The sequence below is a fragment of the Coregonus clupeaformis genome, unplaced genomic scaffold, assembly GCF_020615455.1.
Source record: "Coregonus clupeaformis isolate EN_2021a unplaced genomic scaffold, ASM2061545v1 scaf1481, whole genome shotgun sequence".
Classification (NCBI taxonomy): domain Eukaryota; kingdom Metazoa; phylum Chordata; class Actinopteri; order Salmoniformes; family Salmonidae; genus Coregonus; species Coregonus clupeaformis.
In genome coordinates this window covers 62,932-90,198 of record NW_025534935.1, presented here as the reverse complement: position 1 = coordinate 90,198, position 27,267 = coordinate 62,932, and the positions used below count along the sequence as shown (strand labels likewise).

Sequence of the window (27,267 nt, the reverse complement as noted above, 5' to 3'; positions counted from 1 at the left end):
CTGGTGACGCCTGAGGTAGCCCTTTGCCTCAAGTCCTTGGTTGTTTTGTGAGGTGAGGTGGGGGATTTTGTCCCAAGAGCTACTGGGGATCCTTTTCATTATAAAATCACAGTCCTGATCTCCATCTTGCACAGCAAGTGTAATAACTATAGTGTAAGACATAGTAATACATTTTAGATTTTAGATTTGACACATTAGTCATTTAGCAGACGCTCTTATCCAGAGCGACTTACAGTTAGTGAGTGCATACATTTTCATACTGGCCCCCCGTGGGAAAGAACCCACAACCCTGGCGTTGCAAGCGCCATGCTCTACCAACTGAGCATATTGACATAACAGAAACATTTCCTTATGTGTAACAAGTCAGGTGCTATTCGTTGTTGTTACTCATGTTACTACAAAGCAGCTATTTTGTAGTGCTAAGTAATTCCATTGTTTACTATTCCAGTGTAGTTGTGGAGCTTGTAAAGTTTGTCTATTAATCGGCATTCTGTTAAACGACTTCAGCCTAGCTTCACTGAGCTTTGTTGAACACGACTTCAGCTTAGCTTCACTGAGCTTTGTTGAACACGACTTCAGCCTAGCTTCACTGAGCTTTGTTGAACACGACTTCAGCCTAGCTTCACTGAGCTTTGTTGAACACGACTTCAGCCTAGCTTCACTGAGCTTTGTTGAACACGACTTCAGCCTAGCTTCACTGAGCTTTGTTGAACACGACTTCAGCTTAGCTTCACTGAGCTTTGTTGAACACAACTTCAGCTTAGCTTCACTGAGCTTTGTTGTCATCTCATCTAGTGGCTGGTTGCAACCTTAACAACTAACATGTGTATTCTATAATGCCAACAACGACTCCCTCTGTGGCAGATAAGAGTGGCTTTTACAGAGAAATACACATTTCTGTTTTGGCAGAGCTAACGTTTACACAGCGCTGAATGGAACCTTCTGTTCTGTCCCAGGGAGCAGAGTAGATACCCTTCAGTGATTCAGTGGTCTTGCTGCTTGGTGAAAAAGCCCGGCCAGTCGGCCACTGCAGTTGGCATTCTCTGGAAGACTTCTCTCTGCCGTTTCTCTCTGTGCTTTCCTCAAGTTAGATTTCTTTGGGCCTTTTTTCTCAATGTGTGCTGTGAGTTGTAACTTTTTTGCAACATATTCCCTCCCTGAGACTTGAAGTCATTGTTTTTGAAGGGGTGAACTCTCCCCTCCCACAGGAAAAGAAAGGAGAATCTATCCACCTTTTGCTGATGGACAAATGGCTGCGGTCTGAGAACAGAACAGTGGTTTGATTTTGTTTTCCTCCAGTGCGCTGGCTGGCTCAGAGTGACGCTGAGACGGCTGTTCATTTGTCACAGAGGAGCAGGTGAGAGCTGTAGAATGCAGCAGACAGAAGCCCCTCACACTAGGCTGGGCCAAGAGAGAGCGAGAGAGCCGGCTCTGTTTCCGTGGCGACAGTGGAGAAATTGATCGCCCGGGCTTTGAGGTCTGTGCTGTCACACTGCGTTGCTCTGCTCTGTGCTCTGCCTCGCTGCAGGCCCCTGTGTGGCCTCTGTTTGTTGTGGTGGCGAAGGAGCTGTGAATCAACAGCTGGCCCGGGACAGACCAGCATTGAGGCCTCAGAGCAGAGCCGCCCGCCCCGCCCAGACCCCCCCGCGAAGCCCTTCATTAACCAGCCAGTGGGGAGTCGGGCAGCACCAGACACTTGGCACACGATCTTGGCTCGCGGGCCAGACATGGCTGTCGGGGGTCAAGTCTGATCACCTGCTCAGAATAATAATGACGGGATAGTAATGCTACATGGTTGACTCAGAAAGGGTTTGGTCAACTTTTACTGTCAGTCACCCCAACTCTCAACTCTCACTGCAGCCGCTCTGGAGTGCAGTCTAAGATAGCATGTATGGCTTGGAGCTAAATGGAGCAGATAAAATTGATATTTTGACAAATACACTTATAAATACACAAAACACATAGGCAGCCAAATGTTGTAGGGCCATGGGAAACTCTTGTGTCAGTTGATACGCGAATATAGCTCACATTATTGATACAAGTTCATGATGCATTAGCTTAATCACAAATTCACTGTCATTAGTGAAGTTTGAGTATTTTTGTAGCTCCCTATCACAAATATGGGAAGTGTTTAGAGTGCTGCCATTACCCTTCCAACAATAGACCATGAGTAGAGAGAACACACTGTCTCTGGCCTGCCTGAAAAAGAACAGAACATAGCATCATCTCTTAAATATTGTGAGAGATTTTCAGACTGATTTTCTGCCTCATTTCCAGTTTCATGCCATTTCTCAAACATTGCAGGCAGCTATACATCAACATAATGATTTCAAGTACACAAAGAAATTGAATGTCACTATTTCTTATTAGTTCCATTCTTGTTTATGTAGCCTAATAGTTTATTACACTGTATTTCATATGTTCCCAACAGTGGTGTAGTGCTGTTTTTTAGGTGAGGGAGCACAACAAAATGACATCATCATTTCCTCAATCAAAGTTTGTACCAACAGATTTTTTATTTTTTTTTAGTCATTTAGCAGACGCTCTTATCCAGAGTGACTTACAGGAGCAATTAGGGTTAAGTACCTTGCTCAAGGGCACATCAACAGATTTTTCACCTAGTCAGCTCAGGGATTAGAACCAGCGACCTTTTGGTTACTGGCACAACACTCTTAACCACTAAGCTACCTGCCGCCCAGATGTAGCCAATTGAATAGCCTATCATTATAGAATATGCATAAAATGCGTTCTCCAATTGCAACATCTGCTTATGCCCACACATATTGTCTAAAGTAAATGTTATATTTCTAATACCCTCAAACACAAAGCTAGGCATAGGCTACCTCATTTCAAAATAGGCCATCATCACTGTCCATCGTGAATGATTATTCTTCGCATTTTACCACTGAAATGTCCAAACTGCATCTCCATGCCAGTCATTTGATTGATCTCAATCAGTTTCATGGGAATATGATATTAGATCTTCTTGAATTAGCCTACTGTTTTGCGAGCGAATTAGAGCAGATTGTGTTAACAAACTATTAGCCTTGTATTTTGTTTCAATCAAAGCATATATCCTGCCTTGTGGCGTGCGCTGTTGAGTTGGCGCATGTGGATTTTCTTTTTACTATTCAGCTTCAGCTAACCATCCTAAAATCTCATTAGAAATGAGGAGGTGTTTTTGGTGTTTTGGTGTAACAGTATCGTTATAATGTCCAATTTGAAAATAACTTAAAAAATAAATAAGTAGAAATTACACAATTTGATGCAGCTCCATGGTAGAAAGAATAGTCTCTGATGGTTGTCCATGAGTTCCATATTTCTGGCAACAACGTGATGCTATTATATGCTATTATATTTGCTTTTGTTATGTAAAATGCAAATTAATCATTATGTGATCTTGCAAGACATTGATTCAGCTTTGATCTAACTTTACTAAACAAGTACCATTGTGAGAAGTGATAGTCTTCTATTTGTAATAATAGTAATAAGTGATGAGTATGACTATTCGGCTTAGGCAACAGATCTTGATGAGATTTCATTTTAAGCGATTGGAGCGCCGTTTGTGGTGTTGAAAGGACAGAGCCAGGATCGCACAATGATCTTAAAGAAGTTGGACCAACTTGTGGTGCTGAAGGATAGCTCTGCCATTTGGCCAGTTCAGGAACAAACAACAATAATTAGCAGTAGGCCTTTAGCCTACTAGGCCTTCGACTACGTGGTATAGCTACTTGTAGGCTATAGCCTAATGTAAAAACAAATACTTAGCTTAATATCATTGCACTGTTTGCGAGGAGAGCTTTATTGCGAGTAGGCATTTCATTGAATTGTGTCGCTTACATGCTGTGTCATAAATAAACATTGATTTGATTAGCTTGAACACATGGTTACAATATACCCTATTTCAGAATAAAAGAAAACAGAGAGGAGAACTATCAATTCATATAATTTATTTGCATAGATTGAACATATTATCAAATCAATTGACTAAGTAGTGAACATAAATCATTACTACGTAGAATTGCAGGATTTTTTTTTTTAAACAGTCATAAAATCAAGCTTTTAGTGTGGTGTATTCATGCATCACAATAAACTATAGCGTAAATACATTATTACCTCAAACTTGGCCCAATTCACAGTTCCAATTGCCCAACCTGACATGCCAAGCTAGAACGGGCCCTGCAGCTCAACCAATAGCCAATATAGGCTAAATATCCCAAGCAGAGCTTGGGCTCTCAGGCTTTACGGTGGCCACTCTGGTCTGGGTGTCCTCGGCAGAACTATGTTGCTGTAACCAAGTGGTCACATATCGTTCTGGGTTCTACTGCGCAAGAGGGGTCTGTGGAGTTTCATGAACATCAAGGCAGACACACAGTGACATTTTGTTTTTCAACGTTCTCACTGGCCAAAGTGGTCACGCCTCCGACGGGCCTCCACAGTGCACACACATAGCCTACAGTTCTTCATCATTCTCGCCACCGCCAGAGAGAAGACAGGGAAGAAACCACCATTTACCTGCCTCTAGGCTGCTATACATATTTATTTGGTTTGTCATTCTATCGTTTTTCATGGATTTTAGTGTTAATTAAATATACATTATTTTGAATTTATCAGAATTAATTTACCAGAAATAGTTTTACCAGCTGCGTGTATTCTCAAATTGAAAAAAGTGAGGGAGCGCCACTCCTTCACACTCTGGCAGCACTACACCCCTGGTCCCCAAAGGTATGGAACTCACTGAGTTATGGGCAGCATCACTGAGTGTGCTACTGACAAAGAAGGGCAATGTTTTTTCTTCTCCACATGTGTCCGGTGGTGTTGTCCTGTCCTGATCACACTGGACATGATGTACTGACGATGGAGGCACCAGGGACTTAGGGATCTGGTTTAAATTAAGAACAAATGAGACTTTTCCTGCTCAGTCCCTCTCCCTCCCTAACCCTCTCCCTAGTCCCTTCAGTCATGTAAAACACTGTCCACATCCGTTTGAGAGGGCCTTTTAGGCTTTACAGCAACATTTATGGGAAATCATCTCAAGTCAACTTGGCTCAAAATGCCATGAACTTTTCCTTAGCTTGTAGCAATTTCCATATTCCGTTCGGTTTTTCCTGTCAAGCTTTCCTTCCTCAGGGCAAGGCTGCCACCTTGGGAGATGAAATGGACATGTACCTGGCGGTGTGCACATGGACATGGTCCGTTGTTTTATTTACAATTCTGACTGAAGCTCCAGCAGGACTGTACTATAGAAGTACAGTGGAAATAAGCAAAGCCTTAAACTACAGTGGAAATGAAGTATAGTGGAAAATAAACCAAGGCAGAGAGAGAGGACAGTATTGGGGGCAGTAGCTCCTATGAGTATTCAGAAGATATCAGTTCAACAAAGCCTCTAAGAATGTTGCTCTACCCCACCTCATTGTCAGCATATTCCCCTGCAAACATCTCAGCACCGCTATCTGTCTCGTAGTCAGATACCGTAGTAGACAGAGGAGGCTTCAGGCAAGTGTATGCGTCTGGAATGCAGCAGAATGGGACTGAGATAGCTGGAGGAGACCTTGGTCTGAAGAATGCACAATAAACTGTGTGTGTGAGGAGGTGGGGGTTGTGATAATGACCTGCTGAGCAGAGATATCATCAAGTGGTGGGAGTCTACACTCCCTCCAAAAATCAACCACCCTGGAGTGCAGACTCCCCCCTAACTTCCCCACCTCGCTATAACACACTTCGGCTCTACTCCCCGGTAGCACTTGGTCCTTGCACTCAAAGTTCAGACACTCCGAGATCAGAGACCACAGATATTATTATTATTATTATTATTATTATAGCCTTTGCCTTGCCAACCCTGTGAAGACTTGTCACTGCTAGCTTCACATTTCTCCAGCCTGTACCTCCTAGGAACAGCCATCTTTTCAAAGCAGAGCAGAAGAGGTGCATATGTGGTACAGATGGTATAATAGAGGTGCCATTACATTTTCAGGACCTGCCATTATCAGTGTAGATCCATGCGTTTCAATTGTATGGCAGCCAACAGTTTGTCCACACTGTTCATGGAATTGTTCGATGCCAATGCCCCAATTATGAAAAAAACAAAACATGTTCAGAAATATTCCTGGAAGTTCTGGAACAGTGGGAGAGCATTAAAAGAACATTAGCAGTGAGATACAGGAACATTGGCAGACCACCCCAGACTAGAGTAGTATGCTGGGCTTGGAGTTTGGAGGTAGTACAGATCGGCCAGCAGCCCTGGCCTAATCAAGAGAGTCTAACTGCTGTCAGCTGAGGCAAGGCAGATTATAATCAATGACCACGTTTATGTATATATAGGCTATATATGTTTTATTGTCACATACACCAGATAGGTGTAGTGAAATGTGTTGTTTTACAGGGTCAGCCATAGTAGTACGGCGCCCCTGGAGCATACGTTTTTTTGTTGCAATAAAATGCAAATTAATTACTTAATGTAACGATCCCGGCAGTCTGAGTCGGGTCCTGTCTGGTGACTAGTTTTTGTGTTTCGTAGTCTCCAGTTTCCCGAGGGTTCGGGAACGCTCCGGGGAGCTCTCTTGTTTTCCGCACCTGCATCCCGTCAGCAATCTGCACACCTGGCCCTCATCATCACCCTTTTTAGGCTCTGGCCAAACATCCAGTTCCTGCCGGATCGTTAGCCATGAACAGTAGGTGTACTGTGTATCAGTTCAGAGTATCTTGCGTGAGTTTGTTGTTTTGTACTTTGTTGAGTTTTTGTGTCCTTACCTCCGTTTTTGTTCCACCTGCAGTCACACGTCCGGAACCTTCACCCCACCTCTGCCTGATGGTCGGCGGCTGCCGAGCCATCACTGGACCTAGTGCTGCACCCCCAACTACTCATCGACGCCGCCCGCTCTGTCCCTGGATTACTCTGCACCTTTTGTTGTTATCCGAATAAACCCTCACTTTCGTTCAACTCTCCTTGTCCTGGTCTGCTTCTGGGTTCTGGCTGAGGGAACTGTGACACTTAAAAATCATACAATGTGATTTTCTGGATTTTTGTTTTAGATTCAGTTTCTCACAGTTGAAGTGTACCTATGATAAAAATTACAGACCTCTACATTCTTTTTAAGTAGGAAAACCTGCAAAATCGGCAGTGTATCAAATACTTGTTCTCCCCACTGTACATACTATATACATTTTATGGACACAGTCAATTTTACAATAATTCTATTTTGTTTGTTTTTACGCCTGAACATCCTCTACCCTCAACCTCTCCGATCATTTTCATGATCTTTCTAACTGTGCTCTTTCACAAAAGCTCTCAACCTATAACCTATATACTTATTATGGACACAGTATCCTTTACATTAGTTATCTTGTTGTTATTATTTGTTGTTAGTTGTTATTAGTCCCATCCTTCAGCTCCATTCAACACCTCCCATCTATCGCTTAACACCATCCATATTGGATATCTATTTGACATATATTTTTCAACTGTACTGTGATGTTTCACAAAAGTTCTGAACCCTTCTATTCTCATTGTTTCTACCGATTGTAAATTGAAAAGAAACATTTTTGCTAAAAGTATTATTATATTATTGATCGATTGACTATGATTTTTCAGATCACCCAGTAGTGCTATCTGCAGGGTTAGCTCCAGGTAAATATTGCAATCCTTCAGCCATTCCTGGACCTGTGACCAAAAACAAGCTACAAATGGACAGTACCAAAACAAATGATCTAATGATTCTGTCTCTTAGCAGCAAAATCTGCAGAGCTGGGAAGATTGTATCCCCCATATAAATAACATTATATTGGTAGCAAAATGTTTGTATAATAATTTAAATTGAAAAATTCTAAGTTTTGAATCCGGCGTCGTTTTGCGTATCAGTTCATAAACATTATGCCATGGAATCGGTACGTCAAAAATCTCTTCCAAACTATTTTGCAATCTGTATTTATGTATTTATGTATGTATTTATGTATGTAAAGTGTCCATAAAATGTATATAGTAAGTATAAGCTGGAAGTAGAGGCCTAACCATTGTTGTTCACTAGTTTACTCCAATTAGGGAAAGGGTGGTGGGGTTGGAAAGTAATAAAGGGGAATATATAAAATAAAAAAAGGATATGTATGTGTATGTATGTATAGGCCCTCCTGTAGCTCAGTTGGTAGAGCATGGCGCTTGCAACGCCAGGGTTGTGGGTTCGTTTCCCACGGGGGGCCAGTATGAAAAATGTATGCACTCACTAACTGTAAGTCGCTCTGGATAAGAGCGTCTGCTAAATGACTAAAATGTAAATGTAAAATGTATGTGTGTGTATGTATGTATGTATGTAAGTGTGTATATATTGTGATGTCACGAGAGGCTGTGTCCTGGAGGGACGTTACATCCCCCTGAGGTGGCTGCAAACCCAGACAGCTATGGCTCCATCTGCTGGTATGGTCGGGAACTCCACCCCTCTATGGCCAATCTTCCCACGCAGCTGAAACAAATGAGGAGCTGATGAGCTGAAGGTTTGGGAAGGGAAGAGACACAGTCTCCAACCGGGGCTCTCTGGAGGACAAGAGTGCTGCACGTCCACTTCCATGAGGAATATAAGGATTTGGAGATACTTACCTTTTGGAAATGCTCACCTTTGGATATATGCACCTGTGGAAATACGGGAGAGACATTTGGAAGGACTTTTTGCTGGGTTGGCCACTAGCTGCAACGTGGACTACAGTAAGGCTGTGGAAAAGTTATCTGAGCGAGTGAGAATTATGATTTTGGATGTGGAAGAGACATCCCTGAACTGTTAACCCTTAAAAAAGCCACAAGAGAACAGAATTTTGTTATATTTTCGTTAACTTCCCAAGACCTATAATAAAATCCTTGTGTTGTTTGAACCTTGTCTCCTTGCACTACTTGAGCAATCCCGCTGAAAGCTGTGTAGCCTCTCGTGACGTCACAGATGGGGGAGAATACGGGCACGCTCAAGCGTTAATAGTGCATGTCAGAGGAGGATACCGAAGGTTTGATCACCCAGTTTTCCAAGTTGGCCGTAGGCTCCCCGCCGACTGAAATGGAGGACATATTGAAAGCCCTTGTTGCTGGCCAGCACGCCCAGATGCAAGCAAACGTGGCTCTCTTGGAGGAGCAAAAGAAAGCCAACCTTCTGAAGGCAGAGGAATTGCAGTTGCAGAGACAGAGGGTTGTCCAAAATACCCGCCCAATAAAGGCAAGTGACTTTATATCTAAGATGGGAGCTACCGATGACATTGAGGCATACCTGCATGCATTTGAGGCCACGGCCACTAGGGAAGCCTGGCCCAAGCAACAGTGGGTTGGTCTGTTAGCCCCCCTTTCTAACCGGGGAATCGCTGAATGCTGTCCGGGACCTGGGCCCTGACCAGGTTACTGACTATGATGCCCTGAAGTCTGAGATCCTCAGCAGATATGGACTCACAAAGTTTGGTATGGCCCAGCGCTTTCACAGCTGGACCTTCCAACCAGACCAACCTCCTCGGGCGCAGATGCATGAACTTGTCCGAATCGCAAGGAAATGGCTGGATCCGCAGAGGAATACAGCAGCGGCGGTGGTGGAGGCCGTTGTGGTGGATCGTTACCTCACGCGCCCTGCCTTATGAGGCAAAACGGTTCATCAGTCAACAGGCCTTGACCACGGCTGATCTGACCGTGGAAGCTGTGGAAAAGTACCAGGCCACAGCGGAGATGCTGAATGCTTCCCGAAAAGACCCCAGGAGTGCGGCCCCACCACAAATGGGAAGAACCCGTCCAAAGGACCCCAAGGTCTCGAACCCAGCCACGCCAGGACTTATCCCGGCTCCAGGGGGAGCCAGAAACCAGGCGGGTCCAAGAAGAGTACACCAGGAGGGGGAAACTCGACAGTGTTACCGGTGTGGGGAGATGGGACATATCTCCTGGCAGTGTGGGAAACCAGCCGATGAACCTATGCCCACTGCGGAGTCCTCCAGCTCAGCACCCACACACCGTGTTGCCTCGCTCTTGGGAGTCGTAGATGGCGGCCCAGATCGACCCCCCCACCTGCCCGGTAACTGTGAATCACCATGATGTGGAGGCCTTACTGGATTCTGGTAGCCGGGCCACCCTGGTGCGTAAGGATTTGGTGGGCCCAACGTGTCTGACCCCGGGAAAGTCCTCCCAGTTTCCTGTGTCCATGGGGACACCAGAGAATACCCCATTACTGAACTTACAATGACCAGCACACGGGGAACCATACACACGACGGCGGGGGTGGTTGATTCCCTCCCCGTCCCTGTCCTAATTGGACGAGACTGCCCAGCCTTTTACCCACTCTGGAGAGAGTCTCAGGAGAGGATAACCCGAGTACCTCGGAACCGGAGAGGCAAGACTCATCCTGGGAAGGCTCCGGTGCAATCCTCCGAGTTACTCACTCCCGCCCCGGGCTCTGATAGGGATGGCAGGTGCCCAGACCGACACAGAGACGGAGCTACAGAATCTGGACAAAGAACTGTCTGGTCTGAAGGGGACCGCTGAGAGGTATCGTTTGTTAAAGCAACAGTTAGACATGAAGACAGAAGAGTTAGATATCCTCCAGGCTAAACTCCCAACAGAGCTCCTTCCATAAGCAACAGGAGGAGCTGGAGAGGCTGCGCAGGACCATCGAGGAGTGTGAGGAGACCCTGCGCAGTAGTAAGGAGGTCCAGAAGAAGGCAGAGGAGAAGTACAAGGTGTTGGAGAACAAGATGAAGAATGCGGAGGCAGAGAGAGAGAAGGAACTGAAAGCTGCTCAACAGAAGCTAAACTCTGCTAAAACCAAGGCTGATGCGTTCAGTAAGAAACTCAAGGAGAGACAACAGGAGGCTGAGTCCCTGGTCCTAGAGGTGGAGGAGTTGAAGAGAGAGCAGGCTGGCAAGCACCACGGCAATGTGGACGCCCTCTCCCGGCGTGATGCCTTCTTCGCTGCCTTTACCCGACGAGGACGTCGGTCCCGAGGAGGGGGATGTGTGATGTCACGAGAGGCTGTGTCCTGGAGGGACGTTACATCCCCTGAGGTGGCTGCAAACCCAGACAGCTATGGCTCCATCTGCTGGTATGGTCGGGAACTCCACCCCTCTATGGCCAATCTTCCCACGCAGCTGAAACAAATGAGGAGCTGATGAGCTGAAGGTTTGGGAAGGGAAGAGACACAGTCTCCAACCGGGGCTCTCTGGAGGACAAGAGTGCTGCACGTCCACTTCCATGAGGAATATAAGGATTTGGAGATACTTACCTTTTGGAAATGCTCACCTTTGGATATATGCACCTGTGGAAATACGGGAGAGACATTTGGAAGGACTTTTTGCTGGGTTGGCCACTAGCTGCAACGTGGACTACAGTAAGGCTGTGGAAAAGTTATCTGAGTGAGTGAGAATTATGATTTTGGATGTGGAAGAGACATCCCTGAACTGTTAACCCTTAAAAAGCCACAAGAGAACAGAATTTTGTTATATTTTCGTTAACTTCCCAAGACCTATAATAAAATCCTTGTGTTGTTTGAACCTTGTCTCCTTGCACTACTTGAGCAATCCCGCTGAAAGCTGTGTAGCCTCTCGTGACGTCACAATATATATATAAAAAAAAACATGGGGGATTGGAAGTGATGCAGACAATTACATTGATGGAAGTTACAATCTATCTGCAATATTAAGCTGATCTACCCCCTAAAAAAAAAAAAATAGCCTTCCTAATGTAGGAAATTATAAGCAGAAAAGTATCTAAATGAGGCGAACCAACTTTTTTTTCGCACCCCATTTCAAAAAAATGTTTCCCCGTTCTTGGGTAAATTAGGAATATTCTGTTTATTTATGGATACAGGGATACTCGTGGGTGGGAAATCAAAGGTGCATGTAAACAGTTTATCCTGAATAAGTCAAATCAAAGTTTATTTGTCGCGTACACAGATTAGCAGATGGTAATGCAGGTGCAGCGAAATGCTTTTGTTCCTAGCTCCAGCAGTGCAGTAAATGTCTAACAGTATAATACTAATACACAATAATCCTAAGAAAAAAAGAAATGAACAAAAGAAGAAGAAACAAGAGATTAATATAAGAAAAATAAGACCTTAACCGGGATATGAGCTATTATCCTGAATACTGTACGCATGTAAACATTGTCAAATGAAATGAAATGAAATTTTATTTGACACATACACGTGTTTAGCAGATGTTATTGCAGGGGTAGTGAAATTCTTGTGCTTCTAGCTCCGACAGTGCAGTAATATTTACAAGTAATATCTAACAATTTCACAACATATACCCAATACACACAAATCTAAGTAAGGAATGGAATTAAGAATATATACATATATGGACAAGCAATGACAGAGCAGCATGGACTAAGATACATTAGAATATTACAGAATACAGTATATACATATGAGATGAGTAATGCAAGATATGTAAACATTATTATAGTGACTAGTGTTCCATTTCTTAAAGTGGCCAGTGATTTCAATAGGCAGCAGCAGCCTCTAATGTGCTAGTGATGGCTATTTAACAGTCTGATGGCCTTGAGATAGAAGCTGTTTTTCATTCTCTCGGTCCCAGCTTTGATGCACCTGTACTGACCTCGCCTTCTAGATGATAGCGGGATGAACATGCAGTGGCTCGGGTGGTTGATGTCCTTGATTATCTTTTTGGCCTTCCTGTGACATCGGGTGCTGTAGGTGTCCTGGAGGGCAGGCAGTGTGCCCCCAGTGATGCGTTGGGCAGACTGCACCACCCTCTGGAGAGCCCTGCGGTTGCGGGCGGTGCAGTTGCCGTACCAGGTGGTGATACAGCCCGATAGGATGCTCTCAATTGTGCATCTGTAAAAGTTTGTGAGGGTTTTAGGTGCCAAGCCAAATTTCTTCAGCCTCCTGAGGTTGAAGAGGCTCTGTTGCGCCTTCTTCGCCACACTGTCTGCATGGGTGGACCATTTCAGTTTGTCAGTGATGTGTACGCCAAGGAACTTGAAGCTTTCCACCTTCTCCACTGCGGTCCCATCGATGTGGATAGGGGGTGCACCCTCTGCTGTTTCCTGAAGTCCACAATCATCTCCTTTGTTTTGTTGAGTGAGAGGTTATTTTCCTGGCACCACACTCCCAGAGCCCTCACCTCCTCCCTGTAGGCTGTCTCGTCATTGTTGGTAATCAAGCCTACTACTGTTGTGTCGTCTGCAAACTTGATGATTGAGTTGGAGGCGTGCTTGGCCACGCAGTCATGGGTGAACAGGGAGTACAGGAGGGGGTTGAGCACGCACCCTTGTGGGGCCCCAGTGTTGAGGATCAGCGAAGTGGAGATGTTGTTTCCTACCCTGACCACCTGGGGGCGGCCAGTCAGGAAGTCCAGGATCCAGTTGCACAGGGCGGGGTTCAGACCCAGGGCCTCGAGCTTAATGATGAGCTTGGAGGGTACTATGGTGTTGAGTGCTGAGCTATAGTCAATGAACATCATTCTTACATAGGTATTCCTCTTGTCCAGATGGGATGCGGCAGTGTGCAGTGTGATGGCGATTGCATCGTCTGTGGATCTATTGGGGCGGTAAGCAAAATTGAAGTGGGTCTAGGGTGACAGGTAAGGTAGAGGTGATATGATCCTTGACTAGTCTCTCAAAGCACTTCATGATGACAGAGGTGAGTGCTATGGGGCGTCATTTAGTTCAGTTACCTTTGCTTTCTTGGGTACAGGAACAATGATGGCAGTCTTGAAGCATGTGGGGACAGCAGACTGGAATAGGGAGAGATTGAATATGTCCGTAAACACACCAGCCAGCTGGTCTGCGCATACTCTAAGGACGCGGCTAGGGATGCCGTCTGGGCTGGCCGCCTTGCGGGAGTTAACATGCTTAAATGTCTTACTCACATCGGCCACGGAGAAGGAGAGCCCACAGTCCTCGGTAGTGGGCCGCGTCGGTGGCACTATGTTGTCCTCAAAGCGGGCGAAGAAGTTGTTTAGCTTGTCCGGAAGCGAGACGTCGGTGTCGGCGACGTGGCTGGTTTTCCTTTTGTAGTCCGTGATTGTCTGTAGATCCTGCCACATACGTCTTGTGTCTGAGCCGTTGAATTGCGACTCCACTTTGTCTCTATACTGATGTTTTGTCAGTTTAATTGCCTTGCGGAGTGAGTAGCTACACTGTTGTCAGAGTGCTTGTGGTAAAGGATCCGGAGCCCTCAGAAACACCATGGAACACTCCAATCCAATCTGATATCTTGTTCACTTTTAGTAAGTCTAAATAGTTCAGGTGCTGGACAGATAAAAATAAAAGCAAAAGTCTTCAATCTGTGGTTGAAGACTTTGGTTTATTGAGACACACAAAATAGACAACATTTCGACCCCACTGGCATCTTTTTCAAGTTCACTTTTAGGTGGTTACATAACTACACTTTGATGTCTTCTGGGTCTCTTGTTAAAGGGAATATAGAGGTAATATGGGATCAACCAAGCTGGACAGTAATATTTTACTTTCTTGCCAATGGCTATTCTAAATATTTATTTTGGTCAAGCTGTTGTGATTTAGATGATTCATAGATTGGCTCTTTATCCATATCAGAGAGAATAGCCCTAATTTTTCCTCTTATCATTTCTGAGTGCAGGAACAGCGTCTCAACTTTAGGTTGGAATAGGAAATGCCAATATTTGACTTTGGTCCAGCTGAATGACTCTTGTTGAAAGGAAAACATGTGGGCCTAACCTTTGGATAGCCTTGCAGTACCGTAGCCCATCATTTCATACAGTGTGAATTACGAGGAATGAATGAGACATGAGCTCCTCTAAAGGCAACAAAAGTCTAACTTTGGGGGGGGTCGTTAAATATTTATAGTTTGACGAGACGCGTGCCAACAGCAAGACACATCAATCTCACCGGAGAAAGTATCCAAGTGAGCGAAACAGCGCCTGTCATTCTCTTTTTGGCCAGACAGCATCAGATACATGGGTACACATACTGAGACAGAGGGCCGCTGTTTCGCTCTCTCGGATGCTTTCTCCGGTGAGATAGATTCTGCCACTTGCGAATCTGAAAAATTATAAAATCTTATTTCATACGTTTGTTATTTTTTTCTTGTTCCAATTTTTGGGGAAGCATGGCTTCCATTGGCATCCATGAATACACGCTGTAGTAGGCCTAATGACAATCGCTGAATGTCATTATGGTGTTTTTAACAGATGTCTCTTTCCTTTCATGAAATGGTGCGTGTACACTACTGGGATTATTTTGGAGAGGACGAAATGTACAGTTAGCCTACTTTTTGAAGGGATTTGTTTGACAGTCAGATTTAAACATCATGACTGGTTGTGTTCATGCCACATTAAAATGTAATACATTTTTGTCTTTACTATTAGGCCCATAAAATCATTTTTGCACGCGCTAGGCTCCCAAGAATGTCATGGTATAATTCACACTCTTATGTCATAGATGTAAAAAGCAGGGTTGGAGTCTTTTCGGAATTTCTGACTTAAATTAAATTCAAACAATGAATTGGAATTGAATTTGAATTTAAGGAAGTAGAATTAAATTCAAACCAATTCAAACCAATTCAACTGAGATGTGAAACATGAAAGTGTCATTCATTTGTCAAATATTTTATAAAAATTATATGCCACTTATTAATGCAAAGAATACACATACCATTTCAAATATTAGTTTGATTATAACTCAAAGATGTCAAACAGTTTTTTTATTTGTCATGATACAGTGCCTTCGGAAAGTATTCAGACCCCTTCCCTTTTTCCACATTTTGTTACGTTACAGCCTTATGCAAAAAATTGATTACATTTTTTTTTTTCTCAACAATCTACACAAATACCACATAATGACAAAGCAAAAACTGGTTTTTAGGAATTTAAGCAAATGTATTAAAAATAACAAACAGAAATACCTTATTTACATAAGTATTCAGACCGAAATTGAGCTCAGGTGCATCCTGTTTCCATTGATCATCCTTGAGATGTTTCTACAACTTGATTGGAGTCTACCTGTGGTAAATTCAATTGATTGGACATGATTTGGAAAGGCACACACCTGTCTATATAAGGTATCCCACAGTTGACAGTGCATGTCAGAGCAAAAACCAAGCGATGAGGTCGAAGGAATTGTCCGTACAGCTCCGAGACAGGCACAGCTCTGGGGGAGGGTCCACTTGAAGTTTGCCAAAAGGCACCTAAAGACTCTCAGACCATGAGAAACAAGATTCTCTGGTCTGATGAAACCAAGATTGAACTCTTTGGCCTGAATGCCAAGTGTCACGTCTGGAGGAAACCTTGCACCATCCCTACGGCGAAGCATAGTTGTGGCAGCATCATGCTGTGGGGATGTTTTTCAGCAGCAGGGACTGGGAGACTAGTCAGGATCGAGGTAAAGATGAACGGAGCAAAGTACAGAGAGATCCTTGATCCCTGCTCCAGAGCGCTCAGGACCTCAGACTGGGGCGAAGGTTCACCTTTCAACAGGACAACGACCCTAAGCACACAGCCAAGACAACACAGGAGTGGCTTCGGGACAAGTCTCTGAATGTCCTTGTGTGGCCCAGCCAGAGCCCGGACTTGAACCCGATCGAACATCTCTGGAGAGACCTGAAAATAGCTGTGCAGCGACACTCCCCATCCAACCTAACAGAGCTTGAGAGGATCTGCAGAGAAGAATGGGAGAAACTCCCCAAATACAGGTGTGCCAAGGTTGTAGCGTCATACCCAAGAAGACTCGAGGCTGTAATCCATGCCAAAGGTGCTTCAACAAAGTACTGCGGAAAGAGTCTGAATTCTTATGTAAATATGATATTTCAGTTTTATTATTTTAATACATTTGCTTTGTCATTATGGGGTATTGGTTGTAGATTGATGAGGATTAAACAACAATTGCATCCATTTTAGAATATGGCTGTAATGTAACAAAATGTGGAAAGAGTCAAGGGGTCTGAATACTTTCCGAATGCACTGTATGTTAGATTGTTCCCTTCCAAAATGCAGTGTTTAACCCAATGCATTCTGGGAAATGTATTTCCCCCTGATATTTAAAAATGAATTATGAATTTTTATGAATTCATTATTTAATATTATGAATAATTATAGACAACCCACAACATGATCTAAGAATATTTCCAGACCACTGTAATTATTTAAAATTGTTTTAGGAGAATGAGTTTTAAAAATGAAATGTTTATACATTATGTCAAAAATAAACATTACTATGGTGATGTAGAATAAATAAGCCTTTAATTCAAATTAAAATCAAATTTGGCTTTCTGTGGGGTGTGGTTAATTCTAATTCAAGATTTGAATTGGAATTAAAGAGCAATTCGCACCTCAATACAGAATTGACCCCAGCACCGGTGGACCTTTAGACTTTGGACACTGAAAAGCACCTAAATTGGAACCCAGTGGCTGTACAGTAACATCCTATACATAGATCTCAGGGTCTCTGCTTTACAGCTCTGTATGGGTTTTGACTGACAACAATTCTGAACATGAGCACCGCGCGCGACAAGAAGTTGCCCCCATCCCTCCCACTAATTGGGCAACTTTAGCAAATGTTTTGTTGTCTGAGTGAGGGAAATGCTGTAAATTACGAGGACTATTATGATATGGAAATGTGAAGTGCACATTTGGACTCACGTGTGTTTGGCTTGCTTTTATGACATCAAAGCAGTATTTATTATCATCCTCAACATCTCATCTTTCAAAATACATAAACTCATGTAATATACAGTGTCAACGTTTATGATCAGTTTGATGACATGGCGTTATACATTGGGTTGTCCTGAACAGAATGAGCCTATGTTTGTTGTATTGTGAATAACATTTGCCGCTGACCACGCATCTGAATGCACTCATGCTTCTCTGAATTGTCTTGTGAAGCATAACACTGTAAGATCGTATTTTATAATATGGCTAGTCATGTTGGCAATAGAACAAGCTTTTAAATTACTCCCACCTGACCCAGATTGTGATTTATAATGGAGTGTTTTTGGATTGCGTAAACAACAACAGTAAGAAACATTTAAATGTAGCCCTATCCATGTAGGCCAATTCCCATGAGTGAAAGGGGTTAAGACCTGTCAAAAATATACAGTGGGGGAAAAAAGTATTTAGTCAGCCACCAATTGTGAAAGTTCTCCCTCTTAAAAAGATGAGAGAGGCTTGTAATTTTCATCATAGGTACACGTCAACTATGACAGACAAAATGAGAAATAAAAATCCAGAAAATCACATTGTAGGATTTTTAATGAATTTATTTGCAAATTATGGTGGAAAATAAGTATTTGGTCAATAACAAAAGTTTCTCAATACTTTGTTATATACCCTTTGTTGGCAATGACACTGGTCAAACGTTTTCTGTAAGTCTTCACAAGGTTTTCACACACTGTTGCTGGTATTTTGGTCCATTCCTCCATGCAGATCTCCTCTACAGCAGTGATGTTTTGGGGCTGTCGCTGGGCAACACGGACTTTCAACTCCCTCCAAAGATTTTCTATGGGGTTGAGATCTGGAGACTGGCTAGGCCACTCCAGGACCTTGAAATGCTTCTTACGAAGCCACTCCTTCGTTGCCCGGGCGGTGTGTTTGGGATCATTGTCATGCTGAAAGACCCAGCCACGTTTCATCTTCAATGCCCTTGCTGATGGAAGGAGGTTTTCACTCAAAATCTCACGATACATGGCCCCATTCATTATTTCCTTTACACGGATCAGTCGTCCTGGTCCCTTTGCAGAAAAACAGCCCCAAAGCATGATGTTTCCACCCCCATGCTTCACAGTAGGTATGGTGTTCTTTGGATGCAACTCAGCATTCTTTGTCCTCCAAACACGACGAGTTGAGTTTTTACCAAAAAGTTCTATTTTTGTTTCATCTGACCATATGACATTCTCCCAATCCTCTTCTGGATCATCCAAATGCACTCTAGCAAACTTCAGACGGGCCTGGACATGTACTGGCTTAAGCAGGGGGACACGTCTGGCACTGCAGGATTTGAGTCACTGGCGGCGTAGTGTGTTACTGATGGTAGGCTTTGTTACTTTGGTCCCAGCTCTCTGCAGGTCATTCACTAGGTCCCCCCGTGTGGTTCTGGGATTTTTGCTCACCGTTCTTGTGATCATTTTGACCCCACAGGGTGAGATCTTGCGTGGAGCCCCAGATCGAGGGAGATTATCAGTGGTGTTGTATGTCTTCCATTTCCTAATAATTGCTCCCACAGTTGATTTCTTCAAACCAAGCTGCTTACCTATTGCAGATTCAGTCTTCCCAGCCTGGTGCAGGTCTACAATTTTGTTTCTGGTGTCCTTTGACAGCTCTTTGGTCTTGGCCATAGTGGAGTTTGGAGTGTGACTGTTTGAGGTTGTGGACAGGTGTATTTTATACTGATAACAAGTTCAAATAGGTGCCATTAATACAGGTAACGAGTGGAGGACAGAGGAGCCTCTTAAAGAAGAAGTTACAGGTCTGTGAGAGCAAGAAATCTTGCTTGTTTGTAGGTGACCAAATACTTATTTTCCACCATAATTTGCAAATAAATTCATAAAAATCCTACAATGTGACTTTCTGGATTTTTTTCTTCTCAATTTGTCTGTCATAGTTGACGTGTACCTATGATGAAAATTACAGGCCTCTCTATCTTTTTTAAGTGGGAGAACTTGCACAATTGGTGGCTGACTAAATACTTTTTTCCCCCCACTGTATATTAGTCTATTACCTAAGTACAACCTACATATATAGCAGTGTAAGTCCAGCACTTATTTTAAATTGGCTCTAGAAATGAAGTATCATTGCCTTGAAATACTGTCTGAATACATTTTTAGATATAGGACTAGATGATGACACGCTTTCTTCATTACTGTCATCATGGGGGTGGTGGGGGGGGGTGGGGTCAGCCCCCTGTCGGGATGTTGTGTCCTGTAGGCGTGGTGACCCTGGACTCACCCCACCCAGGCTTTGACCCTGCACTCGCTGTGGAATGTGACCCCGGCGGAGGCCATCTTGTGCGTGAGAGGAGAGCAGGGGAATTATTAGTCCAATGCTATGTCCAAATAGTCTTCACCTGCTGGATGCCTGCCTCTCTCCTTCCTTAGTAAGGGTTTAACATTGAACTAATAGATGAAAGCCAAATGACTGATAGTAATAACCAGGAGTTTGTAGTCCACACCTGTGGGTAATTCACCTTTTTTCCTCTAACTTGTCTAGTGTTTCCAGGTCAGTGGTCATCTGCAGGAAGGAATTATACCATCTACGACCGTTGGGACATAGCCCACTAACTTTTGCTGACTCACTTTGTCATTGTGCCACATTAAGAGAATGCTTCCTGCCAGCCCCTAACACCCCTGGTTAATGTATTTATATTTTAGATACAACATAGAACAATTAACCTCACAGAGACACATTAATTTGGTCCAAGTACTGTATGTACACCCTTTATAGATCATTGATGGAACATGGAAGTTACTAGCTAAACCAGTTACAATGACGTGTACTTTACTGCTGTATGAAAGCCCAAGTAGGATTCATGATGGTAATGAATATGATGATGATAATGGGCGGCAGGTAGCCTAGCGGTTAAGTGTATTGGGCTAGTAACCGAAAGGTTGCTGGTTCGAATCCCCTAGCTGACTAGTTGAAAAATCTGTCAATGTGCCCTTGAGCAAGGCACTTAACCCTAATTGCTCCAATAAGTCGCGTTGGATAATGACTAAAATGTAAAGTAATGATGATTATGTCCACTGATGTTAACCTGTGTCTGTTCCCACCTCCAGGTATCTGTATCAAGTGTGGGAAGGGTGTGTATGGGGCCAGCCAAGCCTGTCAGGCCATGGGGAATCTGTACCATACCAACTGCTTCACCTGTTGCTCCTGTGGTAAGTGTATATAGGCTTCTGTCCACTACTCCTACTCAGCACCTGCATCATTGGCTGGCATCACAGATGTCCTGTATTTTCATTTCTTAGCACAACGTTGATGTTGGTTGCCAGAGTGTCTTCTGGGAGTTGTCTACAGAATGCTCTATTGTTCTCTATTTGACAGGAACATGGATGACATATTGGAATGAGTGGGTTGTAGAGACGGATGTTGCAGTCAACCTGAACATTTTTTGTTTATGCATGGCGTGTGTAATGTGCGTGAAGGGCTGCCCTGTCACCTGACACCAATTGTCCTCTCTTGTTTCAAGTGGAGACGAGGGTGAAGTCGGAGAGAGTTTGGAGCAAGGTTGCTTTCATTCATGCGCTGATGTACATGGATACTGATCCCTTGGCTTCGGAAGAAATGCATATAATTGACATGTAATTGAATACATATACTTTCAGATTTATTGTGTGGTTGAAGAATGAGGGGCAGTGTCTCTAATCCTGAGGTTTCTCTACAGATTCCTTTTGACCTGCTTTGAAAAGTGTAGTTGAGTCAGACCAGAGAGATATACTGTAAGTCTGTTTCTATTGGTTAGACATTATTGCCCATCTATAATGTTTTAAACAGTACAGAAAAAGCTGGAATACACTTCTCTGTTATTCAGAATTAAATACGTTTGGTGAGATCTATCCAGAAGTGAAGCAAGTCTTCCCCTGCTAATTCTAGTGGTCTCTGTATATACAGTGGATATAAAAAGTCTACACACCCCTGTTAAAATGCCAGGTTTTTGTGATGTAAAAGAATGAGACAAAGATAAATCATGTCAGAACTTTTTCCACTGTTAATGTGACCTATAACGTGAACAATTTAATTGAAAAACAAACTGAAATCTTCGAGGGGGAAAAATGAAAAATAAAAACCTTACAATAACCTGGTTGCATAAGTGGGGATGTGGCTGTGTTCAGAATTAACCAATCACATTCAAACTCATGTTAAATAGAAGTCATTACACACCTGCCATCATTTAAAGTGACTCTGATTAATCACAAATAAAGTTCAGCTGTTCTAGTAGGATTTTCCTGACATTTTCTTAGTTGCATCTCAGAGCAAAAGCCATGGTCCACAGAGAGCTTCCAAGGCATCAGAGGGATCTCATTGTTGAAAGATATCAGTCAGGAGAAGGGTACAAAATCATTTCCAAAGCATTACATATACCATGGAACACAGTGAAGACAGTCATCATCAAGTGGAGAAAATATGGCACAACAGAGACATTACCAAGAACTGGACGTCCCTCCAAAATGTATGAAAAGACGAGAAGAAAACTGGTCAGGGAGGCTTCCAAGAGGCCTACAGCAACATTAAAGGAACTGCAGGAATTTCTGGCAAGTACTGGCTGTGTGCTACATGTGACAACAATCTCCCGTATTCTTCATATGAATGGGCTATGGGGTAGGGTGGCAAGACGGAAGCCTTTTCTTACAAAGAAAAACATCCAAGCCCGGCTGAAGTTTGCAAAAACAAACATCAAGTCCCCCAAAAGCATGTGGGAAAATGTGTTATGGTCTGATGAAACCAAGGTTTAACTTTTTGGCCATAATTCCAAAAGGTATGTTTGGCACAAAAACAACACTGCACATCACCCAAAGAACACCATACCCACAGTGAAGCATGGTGGTGGCAGCATCATGCTTTGGGGCTGTTTTTCTTCAGCTGGAACCGGGGCCTTAGTCAGGGTGGAGGGAATTATGAACAGTTCCAAATACCAGGCAATTTTGGCACAAAACCTTCAGGCGTCCGTTAGAAAGCTGAAGATGAAGTTCACCTTTCAGCACAACAACGACCCAAAGCACACATCCAAATCCACAAAAGCATGGCTTCACCAGAAGAAGATTAACGTTTTGGAATGGCCCAGCCAGAGCCCAGACCTGAATCCAATTGAACATCTCTGGGGTGATCTGAAGAGGGCTGTGCACAGGAGATGTCCTCGCAATCTGACAGATTTCGAGCGCTTTTGCAAAGAATAGTGGGCAAATATTGCCACGTCAAGATGTGCCATGCTAATAGACTCCTACCCAAAAAGACTGAGTGCTGTAATAAAATCAAAAGGTGCTTCAACATAGTATTAATTTAAGGGTGTGCACACTTATGCAACCAGGTTATTGTGAGTTTTTTTATTTTTTATTTTTCCCCCTCAAAGATTTCAGTTTGTTTTTCAATTAAATTGTTCACGTTATAGGTCACATTAAAGGTGGAAAAAGTTCTGACATGATTTATCTTTGTCTCATTCTTTTACATCACAAAAACCTGGCATTTTAACAGGGGTGTGTAGACTTTTTATATCCACTGTAGATGATAACAGGCCCATCTTGGCTCTTGAGATGGTTTATTTCTAACGTAAACTCTGTGATGTATTATTGGGTCTCTTATGAATGGGAATGTTTGCCTTTAGAAGCAGAGTGTTTTCAACCCCTCTGAGAAGTTAGTTTTAAAGTGCCTGCAGATGTCAAAACACACCTAATGATGTATCAGGTTATTTGTTGACAAACTGTTTTACTTTTTGACTAAAATGCCACAAATGTTATTCTGTAAGAGTCAGGAGCTCCATAGCAGAGAGAGAGTTCAATTCTCTGAGACATTGCTGGCTGGTAGCCTTGGGCTTTGTTTAACCATGCATAATTGAGCCCTCCTCTTGGCTTGCTCCTATGGTTGCACCCTTTTTTCATGAAATGGCCAGGAATGCAAACTACCCCCCTCCACTTCAGCCGGCCTTCCCATGAGGACCTCAATCAGACAGTCACAAAGTGTACCAGGCCTGCTTATCAGAGGGGGCCGGCCTGGCATGGGCTCTGAGCAAACAACACACACATAAACACACACACAGATAAGCGCGCACACACACACACCGATAAACGCACACACACATGCACACACACACAGATACACACAGAAAAATGTGTGTGTGCGTAATTATACGCTCACACACCACGCACACACAAACACACCCCCCACCCACCAAACATACCCACACACACTCCTCATGACTTTACTAGTCCCAACTATACAGTCATAAGACATACATACCTCTGTGACCAGTCTCCTGTTTATTTCCTGTACTGGTGTTGACGCCCAGCTCCTGACTGGATCACCACCCACTTCCTCCTTCCACATACCCTTTGTCTGCTAGCTCACATGCATCCGTGCCTTTAATGGGGCACACTAGTTATTAACTAGTTACCTCTATGTTACTGTAACACAACCTGCTAGTGTCTCTCACACCAGCCAGGAGAAAACAGCCAAGGGCCTTGTATTTCTGAAACCTGTTTATGATGCATTGTGGTTTCCTCAGTCACTCACCAGCTGTACCTAGCTGACTGGCTGGCTGGCACAGGGCACACAGGGCTGAGGTGTGAAAAATGTGTGAGAAAAAAATGTACAGCTCATTGTTGTGCTGCTATGGGGTTTTGGCTGGGGTATGGTAGCTGGCTGCAGTAGGTAGAGTTAGCCTGGCTACTCCCCATATAGAATCTAGTCATTCTATTTCTATGCTACTCCCTCATCTGAGTGTAAATTGTGAGATCTGGCCAAGGTTTTAAATGATGTACAACCGCTTGGTAGTGTAGCCCCTGCTCCCTTCTGCCTTTGGCGATGGTTTGACTACTTGATCATGACTTTCGCTGTGATTTAGTTGTGGGGGAGTTTCTGAGAGAGACTGAGTGGGCCATGGTTTTATCCTAGCTCTTAATGCTATTAGAGAGACTGGGAGATTTCATAACTTCTGGGTTTTCTATTTGAGAGATGTACTTGTGGCTCTGTTGTCTTAACTTGGCTGTTCTCTCTGAAGAGAGACTTACTTAAAAACAATTTGGAAGTAGCAGCAGGCCAGCACATGCTCACTTTGCCGGGTTCTAAAAATTCCTGTCTGAAGTCCCGAGCAATCTGAGTGAGTCACCACCTCCAGCATCCTTCCTTTACTTACCCCGGCACTGGGCAGGCCCTCCCTCCGCCTCTCCCTCGCTGCTTCCCCCTCCTCCCCCTCAGATCCTCACCCCACCGCCTGCCTGCAGGTGATAAAGGCCCACTTGTTCTGAGAGGAGAGAGTGGGAGGAGAAGGGAGGAGTGGGTGGGGTGGAACCTGAGAGAGTGTAACATGCTTGATGTTTCCCTCCTACTGGAAGAATATGTAGACACTGAACATATGGGGATTTGGGTACAGTTGTATTTAAATGAGATGGTAATCTAGGACATTATTCAGATTATTTACATAAGAAGACATTCATTCAGTATTTATTCCGATCTCATGTCTTGGTTTAGCAACTATGTTTTTTTGTTGAAAAGTTTGAAAAGTTGCCTATGGCCAACAGCCAGGTCATTAAAAGTCAGCGTTGTAGCATAGGGATGTGTTGGTATTATCATGGCCAGGCCTTGTGTAGTGCACTAGTGTAGCTGGCTCTGGATCTCCAGGGAGAGAGTCTTAACACTGACTAACCTAACCACTGTCCGTTTGCAGACTCTGCACCTCACAGGGCACAATAACATATCACTTAAGTGAGGCCTGGAGCTCCCCAGCTGAGCCCAACCTAAACCCAGCCTGCATCTCATTGTTGTGGTTTTAGGAATTTAAGATCAGTGAGGGATGAAATCACTGTAAAGTGAGGTCATTGTGATGTGAGGGGGTTGGAGGGATGACACAGGTCCAATAACATGTCCAGATGCCGGGGCTGGTTGGTACCAGGAGTACCGCCACCAGGCATCCATGGCTGGTCCACAAACTACCACACTGACCACATGATCCCAAGACTTTGATTGCTGGAGAATGACTCACTAAGGATTTTATTATGTCTCAGATAATTATTTTATTTGACCAGTGCACTGCAGTTTGTTGTAGTGCTCTAAAATGATTTCTGAAGGGTTAAATATCTAGCTGAGAGAATAGCTCCCATTATTTCTAGATGCACAGCCCTTTATGTGCATGTCTGTGAAACGCAGTGTCATGAAAACACGGAGTCATGGGAAACCAATGTTGGAGCTGTAAAAACTAAGTACAGTATATTGAGTGTAAAATCCCAATCAGGGAGCCATTTGGTCCAGAACTCCATGGAAAATGCCACATGTCCCACCGTGCTCAGGGGCTGTGAGTTGAGGAGAAGAGGAGAGCCCTGAGCCCCAGCCCACTGCAGCCAGCCCAGCACTTTCCTCTCCTGTGACAAAGGCTAGAGGGAGACAGGGAGCCCTCCCCTCCCCCTCTCTATGAGGGAACGAGGGAGGGAGGGTGGTGGAGGGGTGGAGGGGGGGTTGAATGGGACCAACTAGTGACCTCAGGCAGAAAGAATGTCCCCGTTTGCTCAGGCGGCCCGCTCCCTTAGCAGTGCACCACAGTCAGCGAGCGCTGAGGGCTTTGTGTTTCACCTTCCAGATGCACTCGCCAGAGCAAAGGCCACCAGACAAACACACGGCAACATGCCCCAGCTCCAGCTCACTGGTGTGTTGTTGATTAGAATGTAATGGTTTTTACAAGTTTAGTCACTCTGAATTAAAAGAGCTCCTCCTTTGTAGTCCCCAGTCAACAGGAAATAGGTTTTTTCTCTCTCGTCCAACCTCCAACTCTAAATGCTAATAGTTTCTCGCACTCAGTCTAAAGTCTCACCTATTGTGTGAACAGCATCCTTCGGCTGCTGTAGCCATTTATGTGGATGTTAATATATTGCTATCTCCCAGCAATGTGACACTGTGTGTGAAATACAGCGATTGCATACATTTGGGTGTAAAAAGGGGGACATGTCTTTCCCAAGCCAGGACACCCATAAAATCAATGGCAGCTCAGGACAGCAATTAAATCTGACTAATCCTGCAGATTTATGAGCTCCATGCGCTCTGTCTGCTGGGCTGGGTTGAAGTCACCGCGCTGCCAGAAAGAGAAGAGACTGCTGCTGCCATTTAGTGCATTTCAATGGGCATGCATTAAGAGAAGCATCGCAGGGGGCGCAAAAGCCAGGGCCAGTGGGAGTGAGCAGTGAGGAGATCTTTCCTTTTAGGTGGAATTCCCTTTTATCCTGTGGAATGTAGTGCTACTGTGCTCAAGGAGCCCCAAAATGGTGACTTTGGGGAGGGACTGACTGTTAGTATGGCCCTGGCTATACCAGACATGGGAAAATCCTTTGCTCAGGCTTGTATAGTTGGGCTGTGGTTGTGTGTGTGTGTGTGTGTGAGCTGTACACAATGGCAGGGGTGAGGAGGAGGGGTGAGTAGGAGGGGGAGTTTGTATAGCAGCTTGGGCCTCGTCTGGATGATGGGGCTGTATTGATTGTTTGCTGGTTCTAAGTAGAAGGAGTCCCGTGGGGATCAATGGATGACCAGAGTATTGAAACATTAGTGTGGACCTCGAACGAGTAACCTACATTATGCAGCTACCATCTGCTTTTGTCACTGGTGTTTCCTGTTGACATCTGTTGTTGTTGTGTCTAA

At 44.1% G+C, this 27,267-nt stretch overlaps 1 protein-coding gene across 1 annotated transcript in view; it reads left to right on the top strand.

The window, feature by feature from the left end:
- The window catches only part of LOC121535803 (Wilms tumor protein 1-interacting protein homolog), a 36,980-nt gene that overhangs the window by 2,908 nt on the left and 6,805 nt on the right, over positions 1-27,267 (top strand). The window contains 1 exon segment of the mRNA XM_041843095.2: positions 20,712-20,813. Within this exon segment, the coding sequence (XP_041699029.2) occupies positions 20,712-20,813 (102 nt within the window).